Source organism: Oncorhynchus masou, chromosome 22 (assembly GCF_036934945.1).
Source record: "Oncorhynchus masou masou isolate Uvic2021 chromosome 22, UVic_Omas_1.1, whole genome shotgun sequence".
Lineage (NCBI taxonomy): Eukaryota > Metazoa > Chordata > Actinopteri > Salmoniformes > Salmonidae > Oncorhynchus > Oncorhynchus masou.
In genome coordinates, this window is record NC_088233.1 from 11,359,198 (window position 1) to 11,385,353 (window position 26,156).

General features: G+C 43.6%; 1 protein-coding gene and 4 non-coding genes across 6 annotated transcripts; all 5 read right to left on the bottom strand.

Moving 5' to 3' along the window:
- Nucleotides 1–298: 298 nt before the first annotated feature.
- Nucleotides 299–14,550, bottom strand: ric8a (RIC8 guanine nucleotide exchange factor A). Of its 2 annotated transcripts, XM_064929294.1 has the most exons (12): nucleotides 14,347–14,550; nucleotides 10,995–11,042; nucleotides 10,590–10,607; nucleotides 7,680–7,967; nucleotides 6,907–7,296; nucleotides 6,620–6,714; nucleotides 5,733–5,883; nucleotides 4,988–5,083; nucleotides 4,737–4,881; nucleotides 4,356–4,500; nucleotides 4,003–4,122; nucleotides 299–1,360 (listed from the first exon to the last, which is right to left on the bottom strand). In XM_064929294.1, exons 1-12 carry the CDS (start codon nucleotides 14,428–14,430, stop codon nucleotides 1,132–1,134), a joined length of 1,809 nt encoding a protein of 602 aa, XP_064785366.1. In that variant the 5' UTR covers nucleotides 14,431–14,550; the 3' UTR covers nucleotides 299–1,131. The 2 variants fall into 2 exon arrangements, with proteins under 2 accessions (XP_064785366.1, XP_064785367.1); XM_064929295.1 differs by lacking the exon at nucleotides 10,590–10,607.
- A 1,785-nt stretch (nucleotides 14,551–16,335) lies between these two features.
- trnap-agg (transfer RNA proline (anticodon AGG)) lies at nucleotides 16,336–16,407 on the bottom strand. Its single transcript has one exon. It is a non-coding gene; the product is annotated as a tRNA-Pro (tRNA).
- A 2,411-nt stretch (nucleotides 16,408–18,818) lies between these two features.
- On the bottom strand, nucleotides 18,819–18,890 carry trnap-ugg (transfer RNA proline (anticodon UGG)). The gene has a single exon. It is a non-coding gene; the product is annotated as a tRNA-Pro (tRNA).
- A 2,906-nt stretch (nucleotides 18,891–21,796) lies between these two features.
- On the bottom strand, nucleotides 21,797–21,867 carry trnap-agg (transfer RNA proline (anticodon AGG)). The gene has a single exon. It is a non-coding gene; the product is annotated as a tRNA-Pro (tRNA).
- Nucleotides 21,868–25,896: 4,029 nt separating this feature from the next.
- trnap-ugg (transfer RNA proline (anticodon UGG)) lies at nucleotides 25,897–25,968 on the bottom strand. Its single transcript has one exon. It is a non-coding gene; the product is annotated as a tRNA-Pro (tRNA).
- Nucleotides 25,969–26,156: the final 188 nt, after the last annotated feature.

Genomic DNA, 26,156 nt, shown 5'->3' on the forward strand with positions numbered 1-26,156 from the left:
CTACCTGGAGTTGTCCAATAAGAATCCTTCAGTTGTAAGTTCCATGGCAAACATTTTTTACAGTGTTTCCTGTTGGGTGTGCCCTAATGAACACAACCGAGGCCTTGAACCAAGTGCCTTATCCGTTCTCTTCCTGTAGCCATGGAAATCCCCATTTCCCTCTATTGTATTTGTGGTCAATTAATAATTATAGGTGGTGGTCAAATCTAATATAGCACACTGTTTACTGCAACAATTATTTTTTGTAATATAAGATATTAATTAATAATTCATCTTTATTACAGTTTAATTACCATTCTGCCATGGACTTTCTCAGTAGATACCTGATAATTACTGTAAAAGACAAATAAAATGCCAAGAATATTTATTTATAAAAGATGCCAATTCAAGAGAATGTTTTTGAAACATTTTTACTGAACCTCACATTAGAGTTGGTATACAATATAAATTAGGGTAAATATATAAGTGGATTATTTTCATCAAACCTTTAAATTGCCATGAAACCACCTAAAATCAACAGATTGTTTTCTCATTCCCATTCTGAACTGAAATGTGCACATAACTGAGATAGCATAGTGGCACACCATGTAAAGATCACCCATCCTCCAAAACGTCAGGTATCACATAACATGAAAAACACCTCATAATATAATCAAATATTTTACTTCATTTTGAGGCTCTCTGATCACTAGTTTAGAACAATGTAACTACTGAAACAGTATTAATGGATTCATAATTTAATTCTATAAATAACTTTAATATAATTTGCTCAGTATAAGAACAACGCAAACAAAACCAGGGACGAATAAAGGGAAACTTATCACGCAGTTTCATTCTGTCTTTTGAGAACGTAAAGAAGATTAAAGTCTTGAAACAACATTTAATGTGAAAGGAGTCCGATATGTAAAGTATTTCACCTACAAAAGGCAGAAAACATACCTAAAAACACTGATGGAAGTTAATCACAACCCAGAACATTACTATATACTTAAGAAAGATAGTTAACATTTCACATGCTACTCAAACACTGTAGCTATTTTAGTACACAGTCATTGTCTTACATTCCGCCTGCACCGATAAGCTTCAGAGCCTGTGACAAGAGGTTGCACAACAGGTGACAGTCCATTTGATTCATTCTACCTCCCCCTCCCCCTCCCCCTCGCTGCCTGAGCCTTGCTGTTGTTGGTGATCTTGTTGTTCTTTTTTATGTTCTTGTTGTTGTGGTTCTAGACGTAGTTGTGTTTGTAGGTGTAGTTGTTGTCCCTGTGGTATCTGGTCTCTCATTCGTCGCAGGTCGCCAGAATTCATCTGTGTCATCGAACCATCAATCCCCAGCATCATTGGCTGGATAATATTGGACCTGAAAGATAGAAAAGTCTCAACTGAAAAGACATGTATGAAGATTCATTATTCCAATACATATGGCTGCAGTGCTGTGATCATTACTGTGTATTATTGATAATATTACATGTTAACATTGTATTGAACATCACTATTGTTAGGAAATGAGGTAGTGGATTAAGGAACAGGTAGACAGTCTATTTACACATTTCCAAAGTCATTTTCCACATGTCAACAGTCCATTTCCACATGTCAACAGTCCATTCCCACATGTCAATCATCCATTTCCACATGTCTACACTCCATTTCCACATGTCAACAGTCCATTTCCACATGTCAACAGTCCATTCCCACATGTCAATCATCCATTTCCACATGTCAACACTCCATTTCCACATGTCTACAGTCCATTTCCACATGTGAACAGTCCATTTCCACATGTCAACAGTCCATTTCCACATGTCTACAGTCCATTTCCACATGTCTACAGTCCATTTCCACATGTCAACACTACATTTCCACATGTCAACACCACATTTCCACATGTCTACAGTCCATTTCCACATGTCAACAGTCCATTTCCACATGTCAACAGTCCATTTCCACATGTCAACACTACATTTCCACATGTCAACACTACATTTCCACATGTCAACACTACATTTCCACATGTCTACAGTCCATTTCCACATGTCAACAGTCCATTTCCACATGTCTACAGTCCATTTCCACATGTGAACAGTCCATTTCCACATGTCAACAGTCCATTTCCACATGTCAACACTACATTTCCACATGTGAACAGTCCATTTCCACATGTCAACACTACATTTCCACATGTCAACACTACATTTCCACATGTCAACAGTCCATTTCCACATGTCTACAGTCCATATCCACATGTGAACACTACATTTCCACATGTCAACACTACATTTCCACATGTCTACAGTCCATTTCCACATGTCTACAGTCCATTTCCACATGTCAACACTACATTTCCACATGTCAACACTACATTTCCACATGTCAACACTACATTTCCACATGTCTACAGTCCATTTCCACATGTCAACAGTCCATGTCCACATGTCTACAGTCCATTTCCACATGTCTACAGTCCATTTCCACATGTCTACAGTCCATTTCCACATGTCAACAGTCCATTTCCACATGTCTACAGTCCATTTCCACATGTCAACAGTCCATGTCCACATGTCTACAGTCCATTTCCACATGTCTACAGTCCATTTCCACATGTCTACAGTCCATTTCCACATGTCAACAGTCCATGTCCACATGTCTACAGTCCATGTCTACAGTCCATGTCCACATGTCTACAGTCCATTTCCACATGTCTACAGTCCATTTCCACATGTCTACAGTCCATTTCCACATGTGAACAGTCCATTTCCACATGTCAACACTACATGTCAACACTACATTTCCACATGTCAACACTACATTTCCACATGTCAACAGTCCATTTCCACATGTCAACAGTCCATTTCCACATGTCTACAGTCCATTTCCACATGTCTACAGTCCATTTCCACATGTCTACAGTCCATTTCCACATGTCTACAGTCCATTTCCACATGTCTACAGTCCATTTCCACATGTCTACAGTCCATTTCCACATGTCTACAGTCCATTTCCACATGTCAACACTACATTTCCACATGTCAACACTACATTTCCACATGTCAACACTACATTTCCACATGTCAACACTACATTTCCACATGTCTACAGTCCATTTCCACATGTGAACAGTCCATTTCCACATGTCAACAGTCCATTTCCACATGTCAACACTACATTTCCACATGTCAACACTACATTTCCACATGTCTACAGTCCATTTCCACATGTCTACAGTCCATTTCCACATGTCTACAGTCCATTTCCACATGTCTACAGTCCATTTCCACATGTCTACAGTCCATTTCCACATGTCTACAGTCCATTTCCACATGTCTACAGTCCATTTCCACATGTCTACAGTCCATTTCCACATGTCTACAGTCCATTTCCACATGTCTACAGTCCATTTCCACATGTCTACAGTCCATTTCCACATGTCTACAGTCCATTTCCACATGTCTACAGTCCATTTCCACATGTCTACAGTCCATTTCCACATGTCTACAGTCCATTTCCACATGTCTACAGTCCATTTCCAGATTATAGTCTGCTAACCAGTTTTATGACACTATGTTGCACAATCGTACATGTTAGCTGTTCTTTTAGGGGGTAGATCAACTTTAATATTGCAGATAGATTGTAGCTTCCATCAACGTAATTATCAGCATTATTTCCAATCCCCCATATATATCTAAAAGAAATATCTATATATATATATATATACACTCTGTTAGCTGTTGGTAACAGCTCCTGCCTCAGCTCATTAATGATGCATGAACCACAGTGGGAAGGGAAGCGATGAGGACACCTGCTGGGAGCCTGTGGCACTGCTGTAGTGAGCTATCTGTGTCTGTGGCCCTGTTCCAATAAATGCATCCTTCCTTACGTTGTTGTTTAGAGTAATCCCTGATCTCACACGACTGGGTTGCTGTAGGATACCTAGCGGAGTCCTGGGTTTCACCTATCCAACCATTTCAGATCAGCGATTAGGCTACTTTGAAAATGCATCTTTACCTGGAGAGCTTATCAAACATGTTGACCAGCTTCATGGCCTCCAGCTCCTTCTGTTCCTCTGTCATTCCCTCCATGGGGTTGGGCTGCTCATCCTCCACTCTGCCTGTCACAGGGTTAATTCTGGCCAGGACAGAGAACACAATGCTACTCATTCTGAATAAGGCCAAGGTGGCCGAAACTAAATGTCAATGATTTGTAACTATTTTAAATAGGGCAGGTATGCATTAATTTCAAGCGCAAAACTGTGTCTGTTTCCCCCAAGGACAGAGAACAGAGCAGGGCTCCATTATTAATACACTTCAATTCAACTCACTGAGATTTGTCCATTATTAATACAGTTAAATTCAACTCACTGAGATTTGGCCTCACGGTACTCTTCTGTGTCACTGTCCTCATCCTCAGAGTAGACGCCTGGGTTGCCCCCCCCTCGCAGAAGCCCCCGGGCGGCCAGGAGACCCGCTGCATTGCCATAGCCTGTGTACTTAATGAACCTGGACACTGCACAGGGTGGAAGGGGGTGTGGATGGGGGAGAATAATTATATTACAAATCCTATAGTTTCCTTATTATGGTAGTTACCATACTTCCAAATCTGGTTCATCACTCAGCTATTGAGAAAGCCAGAAATCAAGGTTCCTACTATGATGGACAACAGTGAACAACACAGCAGTAGAGGGTACACACTTCAGGGCTTTATGAATTGTAGAAAATTAGAAAGCAGAGCAAAACACTCACCACTTTCTTTGCACAGGACGAATAGGAACTCTGCTGCACAGTTCTTGACATCAGTGTCAATGTTGGTCATCAGGCGAACAAGCTTGTTGCGAAGGGCGTTCCCCACTTCTGGTAGATTCTTCACGTCCCGCAGAGGAGGGAGTACCTACACATACACACGCACACACACAAATGAAGAACCAACTCAATGGGACATTCAGTAATTGACATGCAATTGGATGAATGATGAGCTGAAACGTCCCATCACCTACCTTCATCCTGAGGAACTTCCTGGTCTCCCTGTGGATGCGGGCGCTCTCAGTCAGCAGGTTAAGAGAGGGGAGCATGGTCTCCTTCAGTTTCTTGCCCTGGAAACCCACACACATAACTGTTATTAGACAGATAATACAGCAACATCTTCAGCTAGCAGCTAGACCCACAGCGACTGATATGGTGGGTGTTACTTGACAGATATTATCAAAGTCTCTCACAAGATTTGGTTCTGCGTGCCAAGATGAATTATTGCCATGTCTCTTATGGATGAGACTAGACTGTTTCATTACTGAGGCCTTCCAGCTGTGTCCTGGTTGTTTACCCATATCCCCACAGACACTGGTGTGCCTTCCGGAACACCCTCGCGACAACCTCCTTCAAGAACAACATCCCATTTGGAGAGGTAATCATCAACATCACCTTTAATACCTGGATGGCACACAGAGAGCAGCTCCAGGAGCAAAAACTCTACAAGAGATTCAAGAGATGGCAATAAACTGATACACACTAATGCACATCCAAACAATGTGTGTATGCCACTGTTTACGCCACCTTTATGAAAACACGTAGTCTATGTAATGCCGGTTAGAGTTTTCCTTCATTCCATTTTAGGGCACCGTAAACTACGCCCACTGACTGCTGAGCTTTCATCCATCAGTTCTGCCATCAGAACAAGATTGAAATCTCCACTGAGCATTTCTAACGGCATCTCAACCGGCTGTTGAGGGTTAAAACCCAGCTCACCCTGTCTAGCCTCTTCTCCATGTACTCCAGGAGCATGTTGACCGCGTCCATGTTGACCCCCATGTATTCTATTGAGCCCTGCTGAACCTTGGGCATCAGCAGCACATCCAGACAGGACAGAGGGAGGTTCCCCAGTAGGTTCAGTGAATGACTGCAGCCCAGGAGAAACACAAAGGGTTATCACAGGAATGCAGCCCAGGAGAAACACAAAGGGTTATCACAGGACTGCAGCCCAGGAGAAACACAAAGGGTTATCACAGGACTGCAGCCCAGGAGAAACACAAAGGGTTATCACAGGAATGCAGCCCAGGAGAAACACAAAGGGTTATCACAGGAATGCAGCCCAGGAGAAACACAAAGGGTTTTCACAGGAATACATCCCAGGAGAAACACAAAGGGTTATCACAGGAATGCAGCCCAGGAGAAACACAAAGGGTTATCACAGGAATGCAGCCCAGGAGAAACACAAAGGGTTATCACAGGAATGCAGCCCAGGAGAAACACAAAGGGTTTTCACAGGAATGCAGCCCAGGAGAAACACAAAGGGTTATCACAGGACTGCAGCCCAGGAGAAACACAAAGGGTTTTCACAGGAATGCATCCCAGGAGAAACACAAAGGGTTTTCACAGGAATGCATCCCAGGAGAAACACAAAGGGTTTTCACAGGACACAGTTTAGCTGAGGTCGAACTCAATTCCTGGAGGGCAAAGTGTCATCAGGGATTCGCTGCTCCCTTACTTGATTGAATAATTAATTGGCCTTAATTGGACACAAATTGAAAGGAAATAACAAAACCAGCAGAGACATGGGACAGCCCTCCAGGAAGTGAGTTTGACACCCCTGATTTAGGTTCAGAAGCCTTTACTAATATAATAAGACCTGTTACCTGTGAAACTCCTCTGTGTCGTCCTGTGCGTCAGCGCTGCTCATCAGACAGTGTCTAAGGATGGCTCCCAGGTGTCTGAACGCCGCTGCCTCCTCCTATAGGTTCAGCAGAGGAACTGTGATTATCATTATATTGATGTATGTAAACAACACTATGCAAAGTTTACAGTTTACAGTAATATGCTATGGTGGACAGGGTTAGAGCCAATTCCATTTCAATTCAGTTTACTTCTTGCATTGATGAAATTGACCCAAACCCTGATGGCGGATCCACTCTTCAGTGCTCACCTCGTCCACCTCCCGGCGGTTGGCATCGTAGGTGATATTGAAGAGGATCTTGAGGATCTCCATGGCTCTCTCGATCTTCTCCCGGCTGAGTGGGGGCAGTTCGGCCGGTTCCTCAGAGTCCGGATCGACCTCCACCCCGGCCCGCCCCACCTCGAAGGTATCAGGCCAACACAGCCCCAATGTAGCATCCAGGTGGTTGGACAGCAGACTGACCCCCCGCAACTCCCTCAACAGCTGGGTTCGCATCGCCACACGCTGGGCGGTGAGAAGGAACATGAGGCGCAGGTCGAAGAACCTTACGTAGTGGTTCCACTGGTCCTCGCCACACTGCTTGAGACGCTCCGCGATGCCAACAATCAGCTGCAAGTCCTGGCCCACCTGCACAGCCACCTTGGTTAAAGAAAGAGATAAATCATTAGGAATGCATCCTAAATCACACTCTATTCATATTACAGTGCACTACTTTTGAATCTGGCCCCATATAAGTTATGTCCCAAATAACCCCCTATTCCCTATATAGTGTACTACTTTTGACCAAAGCCCTTTAGAGACTCTGGTCAAAGTGCACTTTAAAGGGAACATGATGCCATTTGGAACACAGCCTATATTAATATGGTGCAGGAATAAAAAGCTCTGGGGAGTAGTTACATAAAGCATTCTCTATATTCACACCTCTTATTTCTTCATCTAAATATTATTTTTGCCCAGCACCGTCCGGTATTCCCCAGTGTGGTTAAGCCTATATCATCACATCACCCTGTTTTTTAATCCACCTTGTTGTGCAAGCAGATGTTGCAGATGCTCTTCAGCGCCTCTACGATAATCTCCAGGTCCGGGTTCTCAGCGAAAGGGACAAGGACCACGCCGCCCTCGCAGTCCACGTTGCCGTGGGAGATTGCGATGCCAGCGTGCCGGCTGAGGGTCTGCATGGCGGTGTGCGTGATGAAGGGTGCCACGTTGTTCTTGTCACGTGACAGGATGCGGATGGTCTCCAGACAGGCAAGCTGGCAGGACGGTTGGAGGTCTCGCTCCAGGAAGCCCAGCACTAGCTCTCCTAACCTCTGAGGACACAGGTGGACCAAAGAGACAGCATCACTAGACCTAACTACTCAGTATGCAAGTATGACGACACTGCCAAACGTTTCTATACCAACGAGGTGCTTGTCTGTGTAACTAAAGTACATGCATGTCAGTACAGTCCCAAACAGGCCTTTCCCCATTTCCAGAGGAGAGGATGGGATTGAAAATTGCTTATTTTCATGAGATTCAACATCAATGGGGAATAGGTGTTTAGGAGGTTCTTCCACTAGTTCTGCATAAGGTATAGGTTTTAAGTTCCAGAAAGTCCTCTGTTTGGGCTTAAAACTGTGTAAAAATAGACCAAATCAGAATCAAAGCCACCAAGCTACCCTGTGAAGGTAGACTACAGTCAAGCATTGCTTTGTCATTATGAAGGTAGACTACAGTCCAGCATTGCCTTGTCATTATGAAGGTAGACTACAGTCCAGCTACACTATGTTATCGTCAGAAAGACACAGCATAACCCATCCATAACCAAGTAAAGTTCAGGATCATGAGTCTGTGCACGTCAGATGTTTTCCTGTCCCGATATAACACAGTGCACCCAGCGGGCCCTGAATGTCCTGAGGCAGTAAGTTAAAAGCTTCAGAAACAGAATTATAGCCGCCTAAGTCAGGAGTCTGGGCCATTTAGAATACCTCCCAAATAGTAACCCATTCCCTCTGGTGTGCACTACTTTTGACCAGGGCTCTTGCCGAAAGTAGTGGACTATGTAGGGAATAGGGTACCATTTGAACCCAGCAAATGTAGGGCTCACAGCATAATGTCTTTCCCTCCCCTTTGGGAGACAGAGTGAGGACAAGTCAGTTGTTGAATGCTGAGAATGATTGATGGTTGCTGTTCACTCAGCTTGCCTGTGCTCTGCTCTATACTTGGGGAAATTATGATAATGAGAATCGACAATGCCCTCATCAATTAATTGCCTAAATAGCTTGCGTTGTGTGAGGTCTCCAGAGATAGCATGTGGCTACCCGAAATAAATAGCTTTGAGGGATAGGACACAGCAAATGTAGGACATCAGATAAGAATGACATAATAGCTTGTAACTGGTTGTAACCAATTAGACTGAAGCAAGTCACAGATACAAGTCACAGATACAAGTCACAGATACAAGTCACAGATCCCTATTTCTCCAAAACACAGTACATGAATGAACACTTCCTGTCGGTCAGGACGTCTCCAAGTCGCTCCAAACCGAAATAAATTCACCACGGAATAGTGGCTTTGTCCCAAATGGCCCCCTATTTCCTATATAGTGCACTGCTTTAGACTGGAGCCCAATGGACCCTGATCAAAAGTAGTGCACCACATAGGGAATAGGCCATTTGGGATACAACCAGTATCTGCTAAGTTCTCTCATAATGCCTTCTTTCAGATAGGGTGCTGTGTCAACAGTGGACTAACCGCATCCCACATTTAACTTGACCATGGCATTGAGGAAACTTGACCATGGCATTGAGAAAACTTGACCATGGCATTGAGAAAACTTGACCATGGCATTGAGAAAACTTGACCATGGCATTGAGAAAACTTGACCATGGCATTGAGGAAACTTGACCATGGCATTGAGGAAACTTGACCATGGCATTGAGAAAACTTGACCATGGCATTGAGAAAACTTGACCATGGCATTGAGAAAACTTGACCATGGCATTGAGAAAACTTGACCATGGCATTGAGAACTTGACCATGGCATTGAGAAAACTTGACCATGGCATTGAGAAAACTTGACCATGGCATTGAGAAAACTTGACCATGGCATTGAGGAAACTTGACCATGGCATTGAGGGAAACTTGACCATGGCATTGTGGAAAACTTGACCATGGCATTGAGGAAACTTGACCATGGCATTGAGGAAACTTGACCATGGCATTGTGGAAAACTTGACCATGGCATTGTGGAAAACTTGACCATGGCATTGTGGAAAACTTGACCATGGTATTGTGAAAACTTGACCATGGCATTGAGAAAACTTGACCAAGGCATTGAGAAAACTTGACCAAATCATCCAGTCCCGGATATAATGGACAACTGCTGTTGATGATGGCCTATACTCCAGCAGTTGTAAGCCCTAAGTAAGTATTTAGCAATAACATTTGTGGAGAGTGACTATAAAGTTACATACAGCTATGGACGGCATCTCCAAGGATGATCAAATGATATGGACTCTCAAATAAGTATGGGCTATATTTCAACACACCATGAGGAGCGATGGGCCTAAGTACATTTCAACATGTCAGTGATAAGACTGATAAACATAATTGTGATGGATATCAGACAACATGCTGTCAATAGTGGCAGAAGTGCAGCAGCACATGGGTGAGTCATCATCAACTAGCTGTGAAAACATCCAGGAAGAGGGTCTGATGCCCCTGTAGATGTAAAGACAATGTCTTGGTCACTTGCTGCAGGTTGTCTCTCATGAAAATAATTATATGTCTACTTCTACGAACCCAAAGTGTATTTCTTGATATAATGTAACAACAATTGTTAATTACTTACATTATGCCAAATGTCTAAATACATCATTAGGAATTGAAATAGTTGTAGAGATAAACTTTGGGTTGAAATATACTGAAACACTACCATTACACATGTATACCTCTTGTAACTTCCCATCCTAGTGTACAGGCACGCAAGAAGAAAGAGATGAAAGATGAAAAAGAGAGTTAGGGTGGAGGGGATTTGGTGAGACTGACCAGCATGGGTTATACTATACTCTATACAGTTTGGTTGATACCAACTATGAACTTTGGTGTTTGGGCTGTATCTCACTGTGATTCTACATAATCCAGAGTACAAACAAACAGTATAGTTAAAAAGCTGATAATACCAATGCCTCAATGACCAACAACCGTACAAGGGAGATAGGGTGCCTTTTCAGATGTAGCCTATTCCCTAGATAGTGCACTACTTTTGACTAGGCACCATAGGGCTCCGGTCAATAGAAGTGCACTACATAGGGTGCCGTTTCCGACACATCCATAGTAAAAAATAAACTCCGTACCTCTCTCTGCTCCTCTTCATCTGTGGTAAATGTGAAGCACTGGGTCATCTTGGAGGATACAAGAAAGTAAAGAGAAAACATTAGAAAACATTTCACAACAAAACAGCTGCCCCAATACACTATGAACTAGCATACAGTACAGTAAAGTAGAGTGCTCTTGTTCCAGTGGTGAGAGCTTTTGCCTCTCTATCGCTCTCTGTCTCTCTCTGTCTCTCTCTCTCTCTCTCTGTCTCTCTCTGTCTCTCTCTCTCTCTCTCTCGCTCTCTCTCCCTCTCTCTCCCTCTGTCTCTCTCCCTCTGTCTCTCTCTGTCTCTCTCTCTCTCTCTCTATCGCTCTCTGTCTCTCTCTGTCTCTCTCTCTCTCTCTCTCTCTCTGTCTCTCTCTCTCTCTCTCTCTCTCTCTCTCTCTCTCTCTCTCTCCCTCTGTCTCTCTCTCTCTGTCTCTCTCTCTCTCTCTCCCTCTGTCTGTCTCTCTCTGTCTCTCTCTCTCTCTGTCTCGCTCTCTCTCTCTCTCTCTCTCTCTCAAAAGGAAGATCCATCATTGTTTTACCAAAAAACGAGAGCATATGGTACACTTCAGGGTGGAAGATTATTACAGTTTACCTACAGTATGCCTGTTACCAGACCAACCCTTTGTAATGTTACAGTAAGCCTGTTACCAGACCAACCCTTTGTTATGTTACAGTAAGCCTGGTACCAGACCAACCCTTTGTTACACTACACTATGCCAGTTACCAGACCAACCCTTTGTTACACTACACTATGCCTGTTACCAGACCAACCCTTTGTTACACTACACTATGCCTGTTACCAGACCAACCCTTTGTTATGTTACAGTAAGCCTGGTACCAGACCAACCATTTGTTATGTTACAGTAAGCCTGTTACCAGACCGACCCTTTGTTATGTTACAGTAAGCCTGTTACTAGACCAACCATTTGTTATGCTACAGTAAGCCTGTTACCAGACCAACCCTTTGTAATGTTACAGTAAGCCTGTTACCAGACCAACCATTTGTTATGCTACAGTAAGCCTGGTACCAGACCAACCATTTGTTATGTTACAGTACGCCTGGTACCAGACCAACCCTTTGTTACACTACACTATGCCTGTTACCAGACCAACCCTTTGTAATGTTACAGTAAGCCTGGTACCAGACCAACCATTTGTTATGCTACAGTAAGCCTGTTACCAGACCAACCCTTTGTAATGTTACAGTACGCCTGGTACCAGACCAACCCTTTGTTACACTACACTATGCCAGTTACCAGACCAACCCTTTGTTATGTTACAGTAAGCCTGGTACCAGACCAACCCTTTGTTACACTACACTATGCCTGTTACCAGACCAACCCTTTGTAATGTTACAGTAAGCCTGGTACCAGACCAACCATTTGTTATGCTACAGTAAGCCTGTTACCAGACCAACCCTTTGTAATGTTACAGTAAGCCTGTTACCAGACCAACCCTTTGTTATGCTACAGTAAGCCTGGTACCAGACCAACCCTTTGTAATGTTACAGTAAGCCTGGTACCAGACCAACCCTTTGTTATGCTACAGTAAGCCTGGTACCAGACCAACCCTTTGTTATGTTACAGTAAGCCTGTTACCAGACCAACCCTTTGTTATGCTACAGTAAGCCTGGTACCAGACTAACCCTTTGTAATGTTACAGTAAGCCTGGTACCAGACCAACCCTTTGTAATGTTACAGTAAGCCTGTTACCAGACCAACCCTTTGTTATGTTACAGTAAGCCTGGTACCAGACCAACCCTTTGTTACACTACACTATGCCAGTTACCAGACCAACCCTTTGTTACACTACACTATGCCTGTTACCAGACCAACCCTTTGTTACACTACACTATGCCTGTTACCAGACCAACCCTTTGTTATGTTACAGTAAGCCTGTTACCAGACCAACCCTTTGTAATGTTACAGTAAGCCTGGTACCAGATCAGTTTGTGCTATCTTGCCAACTCCTTGTCACTCATTGGCACACCAAACAATGGTTGCCATGACAATACCATTTGGAGTTGGAAAGAGAGCAGAAGCTGCCTGGGGGCCAGGCCAAAGCTACAGGATCAGATGAGAACCATTTAGATGGACAGGATTTGAAGGGCCTCAAAGCTTCAGGAATCTATTTGTGTTTCTCAGAAGACTTAATCCTGTTATGCCAATAGATACGAACCCACAGAAGTCTAGGTAGGGCTGACTACTGATGCTCGGTGGGTAGTCTCTGTGAGGTAACTCTGTCTAAGGAAAGACAAATCAAACAAGCATCACTCTAAACTATGACTCAATAAGTATGGACTCATTGGGATGAATTTGTAAAGCTGAATTGTTTCTGCATTGCCTTCAATCCAATTTGACTCAATTATGCCTGTTTCAAAGTCACATGTTAGTAATGGTCACATGGTATACGTCTCTGCAGAGAAGTGTATGTTGTGAAAGGCACTTTGTGTGTGCAGGAACGGGATACTCATCCACTGCTGAGAAAGGGCACTATCATTTTACTGATTCATTTCCAGTCAGACATCATCACATAAGGATGTCAGAATTGGGACTAATGTGTTCGTCCACAGACATATGTAGGCTGAATACCTACTATAAATAATAATACAGTGGAATACGATGGGAATAATACAGTAATATCACACACACACACACACACACACACACACAGTGGGGATTGTTGACTAAAGAGGGTTACAGGGTATGAGGTCGGTTGCCCAGGCAATGGCCTCCACAGAGTAGACTGAGCAGACAGCAGGGTGGTAACATAGAGATCCGATTAAATGATACTTATGGGTGGTAGTCTGAGGGTTAGGAAGGCTGATATATACTCAAAGTGTGTCTGCATATTGCTAGGCTTCCTTTAGCTTTCTCCTGCTATGATATCGTACAGATACCCCACAAATCAATGCCTGTAATGATATCGAGAGATAGAGAAAGAGACTGTAGCCTTCCTATCCATGACAACAGCATGATGTGCACAAAATGCTACAATGACATGTTGATATATTTATGAATAGGCCTACAACAGATGTATTATGGCTGCTGGTGCTCAACTGACAGTTAGTTGACTGTCACACTGTAGTACCTACCCTATGTAAGTGCGTGTGCGTTTATGCGTCGCTCCCCAAAATAACACTTATTATAAGAGCTCAGGACGTCTACGAGGTTGAACAGTCCGTTCGCATGTTTCTGTTGCAATTGATCATCAAAGTGTCATGCCGTTACATTATCGTCAAAAGAGATGTTCAACCTTATTACTGTCAAATTGCATAGGAATTCAATTTAGAAGAAAACATATTTCATAAGGTACTTGATAACGATAACGACAACAATGTACCTTTTTATTGTACGTCTGCAGTGCCATCAATGCGGCATCTTGATCACCCGTTTCCATGTTTTCTATTATGGCATTTAAATCCATGTTAATTTTTGTTGTGTTCCCTGTCCACCCGAATGTTTAGCGCCTCGCGGATGTCATGTACAGGGCTCTACCGTATTGATAGCTATATGCACATATGACTCTGTGTGATAGTCACTCGGCTCTGATCCTGGAACTCAAAAACCAGCGATGATAAGATTAGCGGAGGATTGCAAATTTACCACACAGCACCCTGGGATTTGTAGTTCCATTTCGGTAATGGAGATATTATTTACACAGAAGATGATCTGAATTCGGAGAAAGTCATATAGAAATACGTATTTACAGCTAAACTGTAGACCAACACACCAGCACTCCTCCCAAACCCTATTTTACGCTGCTGCTACTCTCTGTTTATCATGTATGCAGAGTCACTATAACTATTCATTCATATACATACTACCTCAAATGGCCTGACCAAAAAGCGCCCCCCTGCACATTTGCTACCGGGCTATCTGCATTGTGTCCCGCCACCCACCACCCACCAACCCCTCTTTTACGCTACTGCTACTCTATGTTCATCATATATGCATAGTCACTTTAATCATATCTACATGCACATACTACCTCAATCAGCCCGACTAACCGGTGTCTGTATGAAGCCTTGCTACTTTTATAGCCTCACTACTTTTATAGCTTCACTACTTTTATAGCCTCACTACTTTTATAGCCTCGCTACTTTTATAGCCTCACTACTTTTATAGCCTCACTACTTTTATAGCCTCACTACTGTTATAGCCTCACTACTTTTATAGCCTCACTACTTTTATAGCCTCACTACTGTTATAGCCTCACTACTTTTATAGCCTCACTACTGTTATAGCCTCACTACTTTTATAGCCTCACTACTGTTATAGCCTCACTACTGTTATAGCCTCACTACTTTTATAGCCTCACTACTGTTATAGCCTCACTACTTTTATAGCCTCACTACTGTTATAGCCTCACTACTGTTATAGCCTCACTACTGTTATTTTACTGTTGTTGTTATTTCTGTGCTTACCTGTTGTTCACATAATACCTTGTTTGCGCTATTGGTTAGAGCCTGTAAGTAAGCATTTCACTGTAAGGTCTAAACATGTTCTATTCGGCGCAAGTGACAAATACACTTTGATTTGATTTAAGTTATATATGTACATGGCCACACCTCTGAATTGTGAACACTTTTGGTACGTCAAAAGATTCTAAAAGTGTAATTTCCTCAGAAAGCGTCTCAGTCATCCAGTGGCTTCATCCCCAGGGAGGCCTTCCAGAGACTGTTTGATGAGCTGGACAAGGACAGGATCAAACAGGTATTTATATTTTATCTCCACGACAATGTTCATTTCTTCAAAACTATGCAGTTGGCAGACTGTCAGTCTAACTCCAAGCAGACTTTCATCATTTTCTTTGTGCTTGCATTTGCAACGGAAGCAAACATTTGGACAGAAGCAAACCTGAAAAGTTATTGTGAAAGGAGACTGAACAGCAGATTGAAGTCATTGTTTCCCTCTGTAGCATCCTCCATTGCCTGAGTACTCGTCTAAGTTCCTGCGCAAGGTTCAGTTTATCTTCAGTCAGCATTATGTCACTGTGGTGGGGAACGTGGCCCTGGCCAATGTTATCTGTATCTGTGTGAGTTCACTATGTCACAAGTTCACAATGTTACAGTATTTCACGTATTAACATAGATGTTTGTGTTTCTGCTTGATCCTAACAGCTCTTAGTGACGACACTAGCCTGGAATCCTAACTGACATGCTTTGTTTCACCATAACAATATTGAAACAGAGCTTATGAGTTAAGATTCCAGGCTACTTATTCACAGTAATATTGTTGATAGAGATGCTTTAGTGAATGTACACTACTGTGCTTTGTACACTCTATGTTGGCCTGTTCATACTGTAAGTTGCTTGACAACTTAAAAGGAGGGCTCGTCCGGGATTTGAACCCGGGACCTCTCGCACCCTAAGCGAGAATCATACCCCTAGACCAACGAGCCTGTCAAACAGTTAACAACCAAGAGTTTAAATTCCATTGCATGCCACGTGCATATGGAATTCCTCTCAAGTTGATGCTGTTGCATGCTCAGTAAAACTGCTCAGAGACTGCCACCTAGTGGCTATTCTAGACTCTGCACAAACACAGTACGGTATATGCATGTATTATGTCTACTGTATATGCATGTATTAAGTCTTCTGTATATGCATCTAAGCGTCATCAATGTTACTCTAGAATCTCCTGGTGATTGACTGTGAGAAGAATCTCTCTGAACGAGACAACTACTATTTAGAGGCTCAACATTTAAGGCCATTTGAACGTAAAATGTACTACAAGTAGTAGTTACAAGTAGACATTAGTTACTGTGCCTGCAGTGCACTGCCGACATATATGACTCATGTATAGCAGGTATGGGTCTTGCACAGTTTATGTCAATAGCTCCATGCAATTCACAGACTTTATATGTATCTCTGTCACAGGAGGTTGGTGGCACCTTAATTGGGGAGGACCGGCCCGTGGTAATGACTGGAAGGGAATCTGTGGAAAGGTATCAAATACATCAAGCAGGTGGTTTGATGCCATTCCATTTGCTCCGTTCCAGCCATTATTATGAACCGTCCTCCCCTCAGCAGCCCCCACTGATCTGTTTTTTCAGACAATCAACTGTTTCTTCATCCTTTACTACCTGAAGGAGATGGCGCTGAAGGTGGTAGCATTTGGCTGGACAGGATATATGTCCTATGGGAGTAATGTGTTTGATGGATCTCTCACAGGTCTTTCACTGGTAGGTGCAGTTCAGTATTATATACTGTATGTAAGGATAATGCAGGATCCGTTTTGAAGCATGGGCAACTTAGAGCAGATTCTAGTTGATGTATCTGTATTACCGTCTGTCACACAATTTAAAGTCACTCGTTGACATTACGACACTGTACATTATATTCCATACTGACTGGATATTGTTTTATATCTCTTATATCTCTACCAAAGGGCCTACAGATATCCACATTTGCTACTTACAGTCAACATTTTTCCTATTGGCAAGATTTTTCTCCCCACTTTGTTTGTGATCTTTCAATATACTAACTCACCTAGGACAACCCTAAATACATCTATCACATATTTTCTCAAAAAGTGGGCTCATCTGGGATTTAAACCCAGGACTACTCACACCCTAAGCGAGAAGCATACCCTTAAACCAACAAGCCTGCTTAGGGAAACCAACCGATCGTTACACTTTTCCCATCCCCTTCTCCTCATCAGCCTGTGAGTTAACTTCCAGAATCTGTGATGTGGCAGGTTTTGGCTATTAGACTCTCCTTACCACTCTCTAGTGGTAACTGACACTTTTGGGTGAGTTTCACATACACCGAGTGCACAAAACATTAGGAACACCTGCTCCTTCCATGACATAGACTTACCAAGTCTGTCATAGACTGTATGTAGTCTGTCATGTGGACTGTGTGTAGTCTGTAAGTCATTTGACTTCTTAAAAGGAGGTCTCCGGTTATTTGTATCACATCCGGCCGTGATTGGGAGTCGCATTGGGCGGTGCACAATTGGCCCAGCGTCGTCCGAGTTTGGCCAGGGTAGGCCGTCATTGTAAATAAGAATATGTTCTTAACGGACTTGCCTAGTTAAATAAAGGTTACATAAATGTAAATAAATAGTCTGTGTTTACAAAACATTATGAACACCTGCTCTTTCCATGACATAGACTGATCAGGTGAATCCAGCTGAAGTCTATCATCCCGTATTGATGTCACCTGTTAAATTCAGTTCAATCAGTGTAGATGAAGGGGAGGAGACAGGTTAAAGGAGGATTTTTAAGTCTTTGAGACTTATTCTATATAAGTGTCATTCAGAAGGTGAATGGACAAGACAAAATATTGAAGTGCCTTTGAATGGGGTATGATAGTAGGTGCCGTTCTGAGTGTGTCAAGAACTGCAATGCTGCTGTTTTGTTCACTCTCAACAGTTTCCCGTGTGTGTCAAGAATGGTCCGCCACCCAAAGGACATCCAACCAACTTGACACAACTGTGACCAACCATGGCAACATGATGGATGGGTACAGCACTCAACTCCACATCAGAAGGTTCCTAGAGAGACCAGCTCTCAGAGAAAACACACAACTGCATTGGAGTCAACATGGAACAGCATCCCTGTGGAACACTTTCGACACCCTGTATTTATTTAATTAGACTTGCCAGTTATACGACCAGTCGTTCGGCTCGTTCTCATAATACAAGTATAGACGACATTGGTATCCTGTGAGCCTGCTGTTTGTTCTAGAAACCAATACATGACTGAATGTCACTGTTTCTGCTGAATATGCAGAGTCATCTCCACTTTCCCAAGTAGACAATGATTATCTTGGACAGTACAACAAGCCTGTAGTGCTCAGAAAAGAAGGGCTCGTCCGGGATTTGAACCCGGGACCTCTCGCACCCAAAGCGAGAATCATACCCCTAGACCAACGAGCCTTGTTGAAAGAAAGGTAAACACAGACTATAAGTTTGCTCCCATCTGCCCTGTCACTGATGTCAGGTGTGTGTGAAATCTGAGGCGTGTCCTTAGTGAACCTTTGTTACTTTACTCACCTCTACTGGTGATGATGTGTACTGCATCATCACTCCAGTAGAGTTCTGACATGTAGAAAACATTACATTTGTCAGTTATAAGAGGCCATATATCGTATTATATATTGTATATATTTCCTCTGATATATAACTCAATAATATATTGTCCAAGGCATATTCAGCACAAAAGAGCTGAAATGTCCAGTAGAACTGTAACCATACCTTAACATATTCCAGAACACTTTTCTTGACTCCTTTGTCATAGGTCATAAGGGCTACATAACACTGTCAAAACCAGTACGTACATAACAGAAGTCATACCAGAGCTGTTAAACTGGTACGATTGTAAAGAAGTGCCGTCGTTGTTTGCAGATGGATTATTATGTATTTGCTGTGCTTGGGGTCTGGTCGTTCAAAGGCACTATCATAGCACCTACTAGTAACCTGAGGTATGAAGGAGATATGATATCTCAGAAATCACAGCTTTTAATCGAGCATCAACAATAAACTACCTATTTCCTATAAACAACCTATTTCCTGCCTACATGTATTATCTATTTCGTACAGCACTACCGCTGACCTCAGAATCATGACAATGATTGTAAACAAAACTCTACAATGTGGTTCTTATGAACAGCTTGGTTACTGGTCAAACAACTTTGATGACTTTGCAGAGAGTATCACCCAATTTAAGTTTGTCATGCCTGCTCCCGCTCTTCCCCCCTGGCGTTCGAGGGCGCCAGGCTCCCCAAATCAAATCAAATGTGTTTACATAGCCCTTCGTACATCAGCTGATATCTGAAAGTGCTGTACAGAAACCCAGCCTAAAATCCCAAACAGCAAGCAATGCAGGTGTAGAAGCACGGTGGCTAGGAAAAACTCCCTAGAAAGGCCAAAACCTAGGAAGAAACCGAGAGAGGAACCAGGCTATGTGGGGTGGCCAGTCCTCTTCTGACTGTGCCGGGTGGAGATTATAACAGAACATGGCCAAGATGTTCAAATGACCAGCATGGTCCAATAATAATAAGGCAGAACAGTTGAAACTGGAGCAGCAGCACGGCCAGGTGGACTGGGCACAGCAAGGAGTCATCATGTCAGGTAGTCCTGAGGCATGGTCCTAGGGCTCAGATCCTCCGAGAGAGAGAAAGAAAGAGAGAAAGAGAGAATTAGAGAGAGCACACTTAAATTCACGCTGGACACCGAATAGGACAGGAGAAGTACTCCAGATATAACAAACTGACCCTAGCCCCCCGACACATAAACCACTGCAGCATAAATACTGGAGGCTGAGACAGGAGGGGCCAGGAGACACTGTGGCCCCATCTGAGGACACCCCCGGACAGGGCCAAACAGGAAGGATATAACCCCACCCACTTTGCCAAAGCACAGCCCCCACACCACTAGAGGGATATCTTCAACCACCAACTTACCATCCTGAGACAAGGCTGATTGCATTGATGGGGTCTGGTCGTTCAACATTGATTGCCATATGTGTTTTTTTACCCGCTGTGCCGACGTTGTGTCTCTATTGTTACCTGTTTGTTCCTGTTTAAAATGTTGACACCCCGTACCTGCTTCTCATCTCAGGCACGTTCCTAATATTGAGTTACACCCCTTTTTGTCCTCAGAACAGTTCAAGATGTTCAAACGTTCATAGATGGCCAGCGCGGTCAAATAATCATCACTGGTCAGGGTTCCATAGCTGCCCTGACATCTGGGCGTCAGGACAGCTTTTGAGCTGCTGCACTGTCAGAGCCAGGAACCTACCTTCTCTGAGGATGTTACCGTGTAAGACAGGACCCCTTTGTGGTGTTTAGTTTATTAACATACAACAGGTTATTACAGAGATGCCATCATGAAGGTGAGATGGTTCCCTCCTTACCTGAAACAACATACTGTAATACATAGCGTTAAACAACGCTCTGTTTTATGAAGTTATATATGTACATGGCCACACCTCTGAATTGTGAACACTTTTGGTACGTCAAAAGATTCAAAAAGTGTAATTTCCTCAGAAAGCGTCTCAGTCATCCAGTGGCTTCATCCCCAAGGAGGCCTTCCAGAGACTGTTTGATGAGCTGGACAAGGACAGGATCAAACAGGTATTTATATTTCATCTCTACGACAATGTTCATTTCTTCAAAACTATGCAGTTGGCAGACTTTCAGTCTAACTCCAAGCAGACTTTCATCATTTTCCTTTGTGCTTGCATTTGCAACGGAAGCAAACATTTGGACAGAAGCAAACTTGAAAGTTATTGTGAAAGGAGACTGAACAGCAGATTGAAGTCATTGTTTCCCTCTGTAGCATCCTCCATTGCCTGAGTACTCGTCTAAGTTCCTGCGCAAGGTTCAGTTTATCTTCAGTCAGCATTATGTAACTCTGGTGGGGAACGTGTGGTTACTGTGGTGGGGAACGTGTGGTCACTGTGGTGGGGAACGTGTGGTCACTGTGGTGGGGAACGTGTGGTCACTGTGGTGGGGAACGTGCCCCTGGCCAATGTTATCTGTATCTGTGTGAGTTCACTCTGTCACAAGTTCACAATGTCACAATATTTCACGAATTAACTTAGATATTTGTTTTTCTGCTTGATCCTAACAGCTCTTAGTTATGATACTAGCCTGGAATCCTAACTGACATGCTTTGTTTCACCATAACAATATTGAAACAGAGCTTATGAGTTAAGATTCCAGGCTACTTATTCACAGTAATATTGTTGATAGAGATGCTTTAGTGAATGTACACTACTGTGCTTTGTACACTCTATGTTGGCCTGTTCATACTGTAAGTTGCTTGACAACTTAAAAGGAGGGCTCGTCCGGGATTTGAACCGGGACCTCTCGCACCCTAAGCGAGAATCATACCCCTAGACCAACGAGCCTGTCAAACAGTTAACAACCAAGAGTTTAAATTCCATTGCATGCCACGTGCATATGGAATTCCTCTCAAGTTGATGCTGTTGCATGCTCAGTAAAACTGCTCAGAGACTGCCACCTAGTAGCTATTCTAGACTCTGCACAAACACAGTACGGTATATGCATGTATTATGTCTACTGTATATGCATGTATTAAGTCTTCTGTATATGCATCTAAGCGTCATCAATGTTACTCTAGAATCTCCTGGTAATTGACTGTGAGAAGAATCTCTCTGACCCAGACAACTACTATTTAGAGGCTCAACATTTAAGGCCATTTGAACATAAAATGTACTACAAGTAGTAGTTACAAGTAGACATTAGTTACTGTGCCTGCAGTGCACTGCCGACATGAATGACTCATGTATAGCAGGTATGGGTCTTGCACAGTTTATGTCAATAGCTCCATGCAATTCACAGACTTTATATGTATCTCTGTCACAGGAGGTTGGTGGCACCTTAATTGGGGAGGACCGGCCCGTGGTAATGACTGGAAGGGAATCTGTGGAAAGGTATCAAATACATCAAGCAGGTGGTTTGATGCCATTCCATTTCCTCCGTTCCAGCCATTATTATGAACCGTCCTCCCCTCAGCAGCCCCCACTGATCTGTTTTTTCAGACAATCAACTGTTTCTTCATCCTTTACTACCTGCTGGAGATGGCGCTGAAGGTGGTAGCATTTGGCTGGACAGGATATATGTCCTATGGGAGTAACGTGTTTGATGGATCTCTCACAGGTCTTTCACTGGTAGGTGCAGTTCAGTATTATATACTGTATGTAAGGATAATGCCGGATCCAGTTTGAAGCATGGGCAATTTAGAGAAGATTCTAGTTGATGTATCTATATTACCGTCTGTCACACAATTCAAAGTCACTCGTTGACATTACGACACTGTACATTATATTCCATACTGACTGGATATTGTTTTATATCTCTGTTTTACCAAAGGGCCTACAGATATCCATATTTGCTACTTACAGTCTACCTTTTTCCTATTGGCAAGATTTTTCTCCCCACTTTGTTTTTGATCTTTCAATATACTAACTCACTTAGGACAACCCTAAATACATCTATCACATATTTTCTCAAAAAGTGGGCTCATCTGGGATTTAAACCCAGGACTACTCACACCCTAAGTGAGAAGCATACCCTTACATTTACATTACATTTAAGTCATTTGGCAGACGCTCTTATCCAGAGCGACTTACAAATTGGTGAATTCACCTTATGACATCCAGTGGAACAGCCACTTTACAATAGTGCATCTAAATCATTTAAGGGGGGGTGAGAAGGATTACTTTATCCTATCCTAGGTATTCCTTAAAGAGGTGGGGTTTCAGGTGTCTCCGGAAGGTGGTGATTGACTCCGCTGTCCTGGCGTCGTGAGGAAGTTTGTTCCACCATTGGGGGGCCAGAGCAGCGAACAGTTTTGACTGGGCTGAGCGGGAACTGTACTTCCTCAGTGGTAGGGAGGCCGCAGGCCAGAGGTGGATGAACGCAGTGTCCTTGTTTGGGTGTAGGGCCTGATCAGAGCCTGGAGGTACTGCGGTGCCGTTCCCCTCACAGCTCCGTAGGCAAGCACCATGGTCTTGTAGCGGATGCAAGCTTCAACTGGAAGCCAGTGGAGAGAGCGGAGGAGCGGGGTGACGTGAGAGAACTTGGGAAGGTTGAACACCAGACGGGCTGCGGCGTTCTGGATGAGTTGTAGGGGTTTAATGGCACAGGCAGGGAGCCCAGCCAACAGCGAGTTGCAGTAATCCAGACGGGAGATGACAAGTGCCTGGATTAGGACCTGCGCCGCTTCCTGTGTGAGGCAGGGTCGTACTCTGCGGATGCTGTAGAGCATGAACCTACAGGAACGGGCCACCGCCTTGATGTTAGTTGAGAACGAAAGGGTGTTGTCCAGGATCACGCCAAGGTTCTTAGCGCTCTGGGAGGAGGACACAATGGAGTTGTCAACCGTGATGGCGAGATCATGGAACGGGCAGTCCTTCCCCGGGAGGAAGAGCAGCTCCGTCTTGCCGAGGTTCAGCTTGAGGTGGTGATCCGTCATCCACACTGATATGTCTGCCAGACATGCAGAGATGCGATTCCCCACCTGGTCATCAGAAGGGGGAAAGGAGAAGATTAATTTTGTGTCGTCTGCATAGCAATGATAGGAGAGACCATGTGAGGTTATGACAGAGCCAAGTGACTTGGTGTATAGCGAGAATAGGAGAGGGCCTAGAACAGATCCCTGGGGGACACCAGTGGTGAGAGCGCGTGGTGAGGAGCCAGATTCTCGCCACACCACCTGGTAGGAGCGACCTGTCAGGTAGGACGCAATCCAAGCGTGGGCCGCGCCGGAGATGCCCAACTCGGAGAGTGTGGAGAGGAGGATCTGATGGTTCACAGTATCGAAGGCAGCCGATAGGTCTAGAAGGATGAGAGCAGAGGAGAGAGAGTTAGCTTTAGCAGTGCGGAGCGCCTCCGTGATACAGAGAAGAGCAGTCTCAGTTGAATGACTAAACCAACAAGCCTGCTTAGGGAAACCAACCGATCGTTACACTTTTCCCATCCCCTTCTCCTCATCAGCCTGTGAGTTAACTTCCAGAATCTGTGATGTGGCAGGTTTTGGCTATTAGACTCTCCTTACCACTCTCTAGTGGTAACTGACACTTTTGGGTGAGTTTTACATACACCGAGTGCACAAAACATTAGGAACACCTGCTCCTTCCATGAAATAGACTTACCAAGTCTGTCATAGACTGTATGTAGACTGTCGTGTGGACTATGTGTAGTCTGTAAGTCATTTGACTTCTTAAAAGGAGGTTTTCGTCCGGGATTTGTATCACATCCGGCCGTGATTGGGAGTCGCATTGGGCGGTGCACAATGGGCCCAGCGTCGTCCGAGTTTGGCCAGGGTAGGCCGTCATTATAAATAAGAATTTGTTCTTAACTGACTTGCCTAGTTAAATAAAGGTTACATAAATGTAAATAAATAGTCTGTGTTTACAAAACATTATGAACACCTGCTCTTTCCATGACATAGACTGATCAGGTGAATCCAGCTGAAGTCTATCATCCCATATTGATGTCACCTGTTAAATTCAGTTCAATCAGTGTAGATGAAGAGGAGGAGACAGGTTAAAGGAGGATTTTTAAGCCTTGCGACATATTCTGTATGTGTGCCATTCAGAAGGTGAACGGACAAGACAAAATATTGAAGTGCCTTTGAATGGGGTATGATAGTCGGTGCCAGTCTGAGTGTGTCAAGAACTGCAATGCTGCTGTTTTGTTCACTCTCAACAGTTTCCCGTGTGTGTCAAGAATGGTCCGCCACCCAAAGGACATCCAACCAACTTGACACAACTGTGACCAACCATGGCAACATGATGGATGGGTACAGCACTCAACTCAACATCAGAAGGTTTCTAGAGAGACCAGCTCTCAGAGAAAACACACAACTGCATTGGAGTCAACATGGGACAGCATCCCTGTCAAACACTTTCGACACCCTGTAAAGTCCATGCCCCTGACGATTTGAGGCTTTTCTGATGGCAAAAGGGAATGCAACTCAATATTAGGAAGGTGTTCCTATTGTTTAGTACACTCAGTGTACAGTACATTGTCAGATTTGCAAATTAAACCATTGTCTGTGGTTGACATCTTTCTTAAGTGCTGTAAGTTATCGTTTGCATTATGAGGACTGAGGCCTATCCAGGACTATAGTGTTACAGCTGCAAATAAAACCATATGGAAGTTTCTCCGTGGCTGACAGATAAGAGTATTTATCTAATTAGGCTTGTCAGTTATACGACCAGTCGTTCGGCTCGTTCTCATAATACAAGTATAGACGACATTGGTATCCTGTGAGCCTGCTGTTTGTTCTAGAAACCAATACATGACTGAATGTCACTGTTTCTGCTGAATATGCACAGTCATCTCCACTTTCCCAAGGAGACAATGATTATCTTGGACAGTACAACGAGCCTGTAGTGTTCAGAAAAGATGGGCTCGTCCGGGATTTGAACCCGGGACCTCTCGCACCCAAAGCGAGAATCATACCCCTAGACCAACGAGCCTTGTTGAAAGAAAGGTAAACACAGACTATAAGTTTGCTCCCATCTGCCCTGTCACTGATGTCAGGTGTGTGTGAAATCTGAGGCTTGTCCTTAGTGAAACTTTGTTACTTTACTCACCTCTACTGGTGATGATGTGTACTGCATCATCACTGTAGTAAAGTTCTGACATGGAGAAAACATTACATTTG

Coding starts and splice junctions, on each gene's coding strand:
- ric8a (XM_064929294.1), bottom strand. CDS start 14,430: ATGGATTTAAATGCCATAATAGAAAACATGGAAACGGGTGATCAAGAT. Junction 11,043..14,346: donor TGCAGACGTACAATAAAAAG/GTACATTGTTGT, acceptor GTATCCTCCAAG/ATGACCCAGTGCTTCACATT. Junction 4,501..4,736: donor CGTCCTGTGCAAAGAAAGTG/GTGAGTGTTTTG, acceptor CACCCTGTGCAG/TGTCCAGGTTCATTAAGTAC.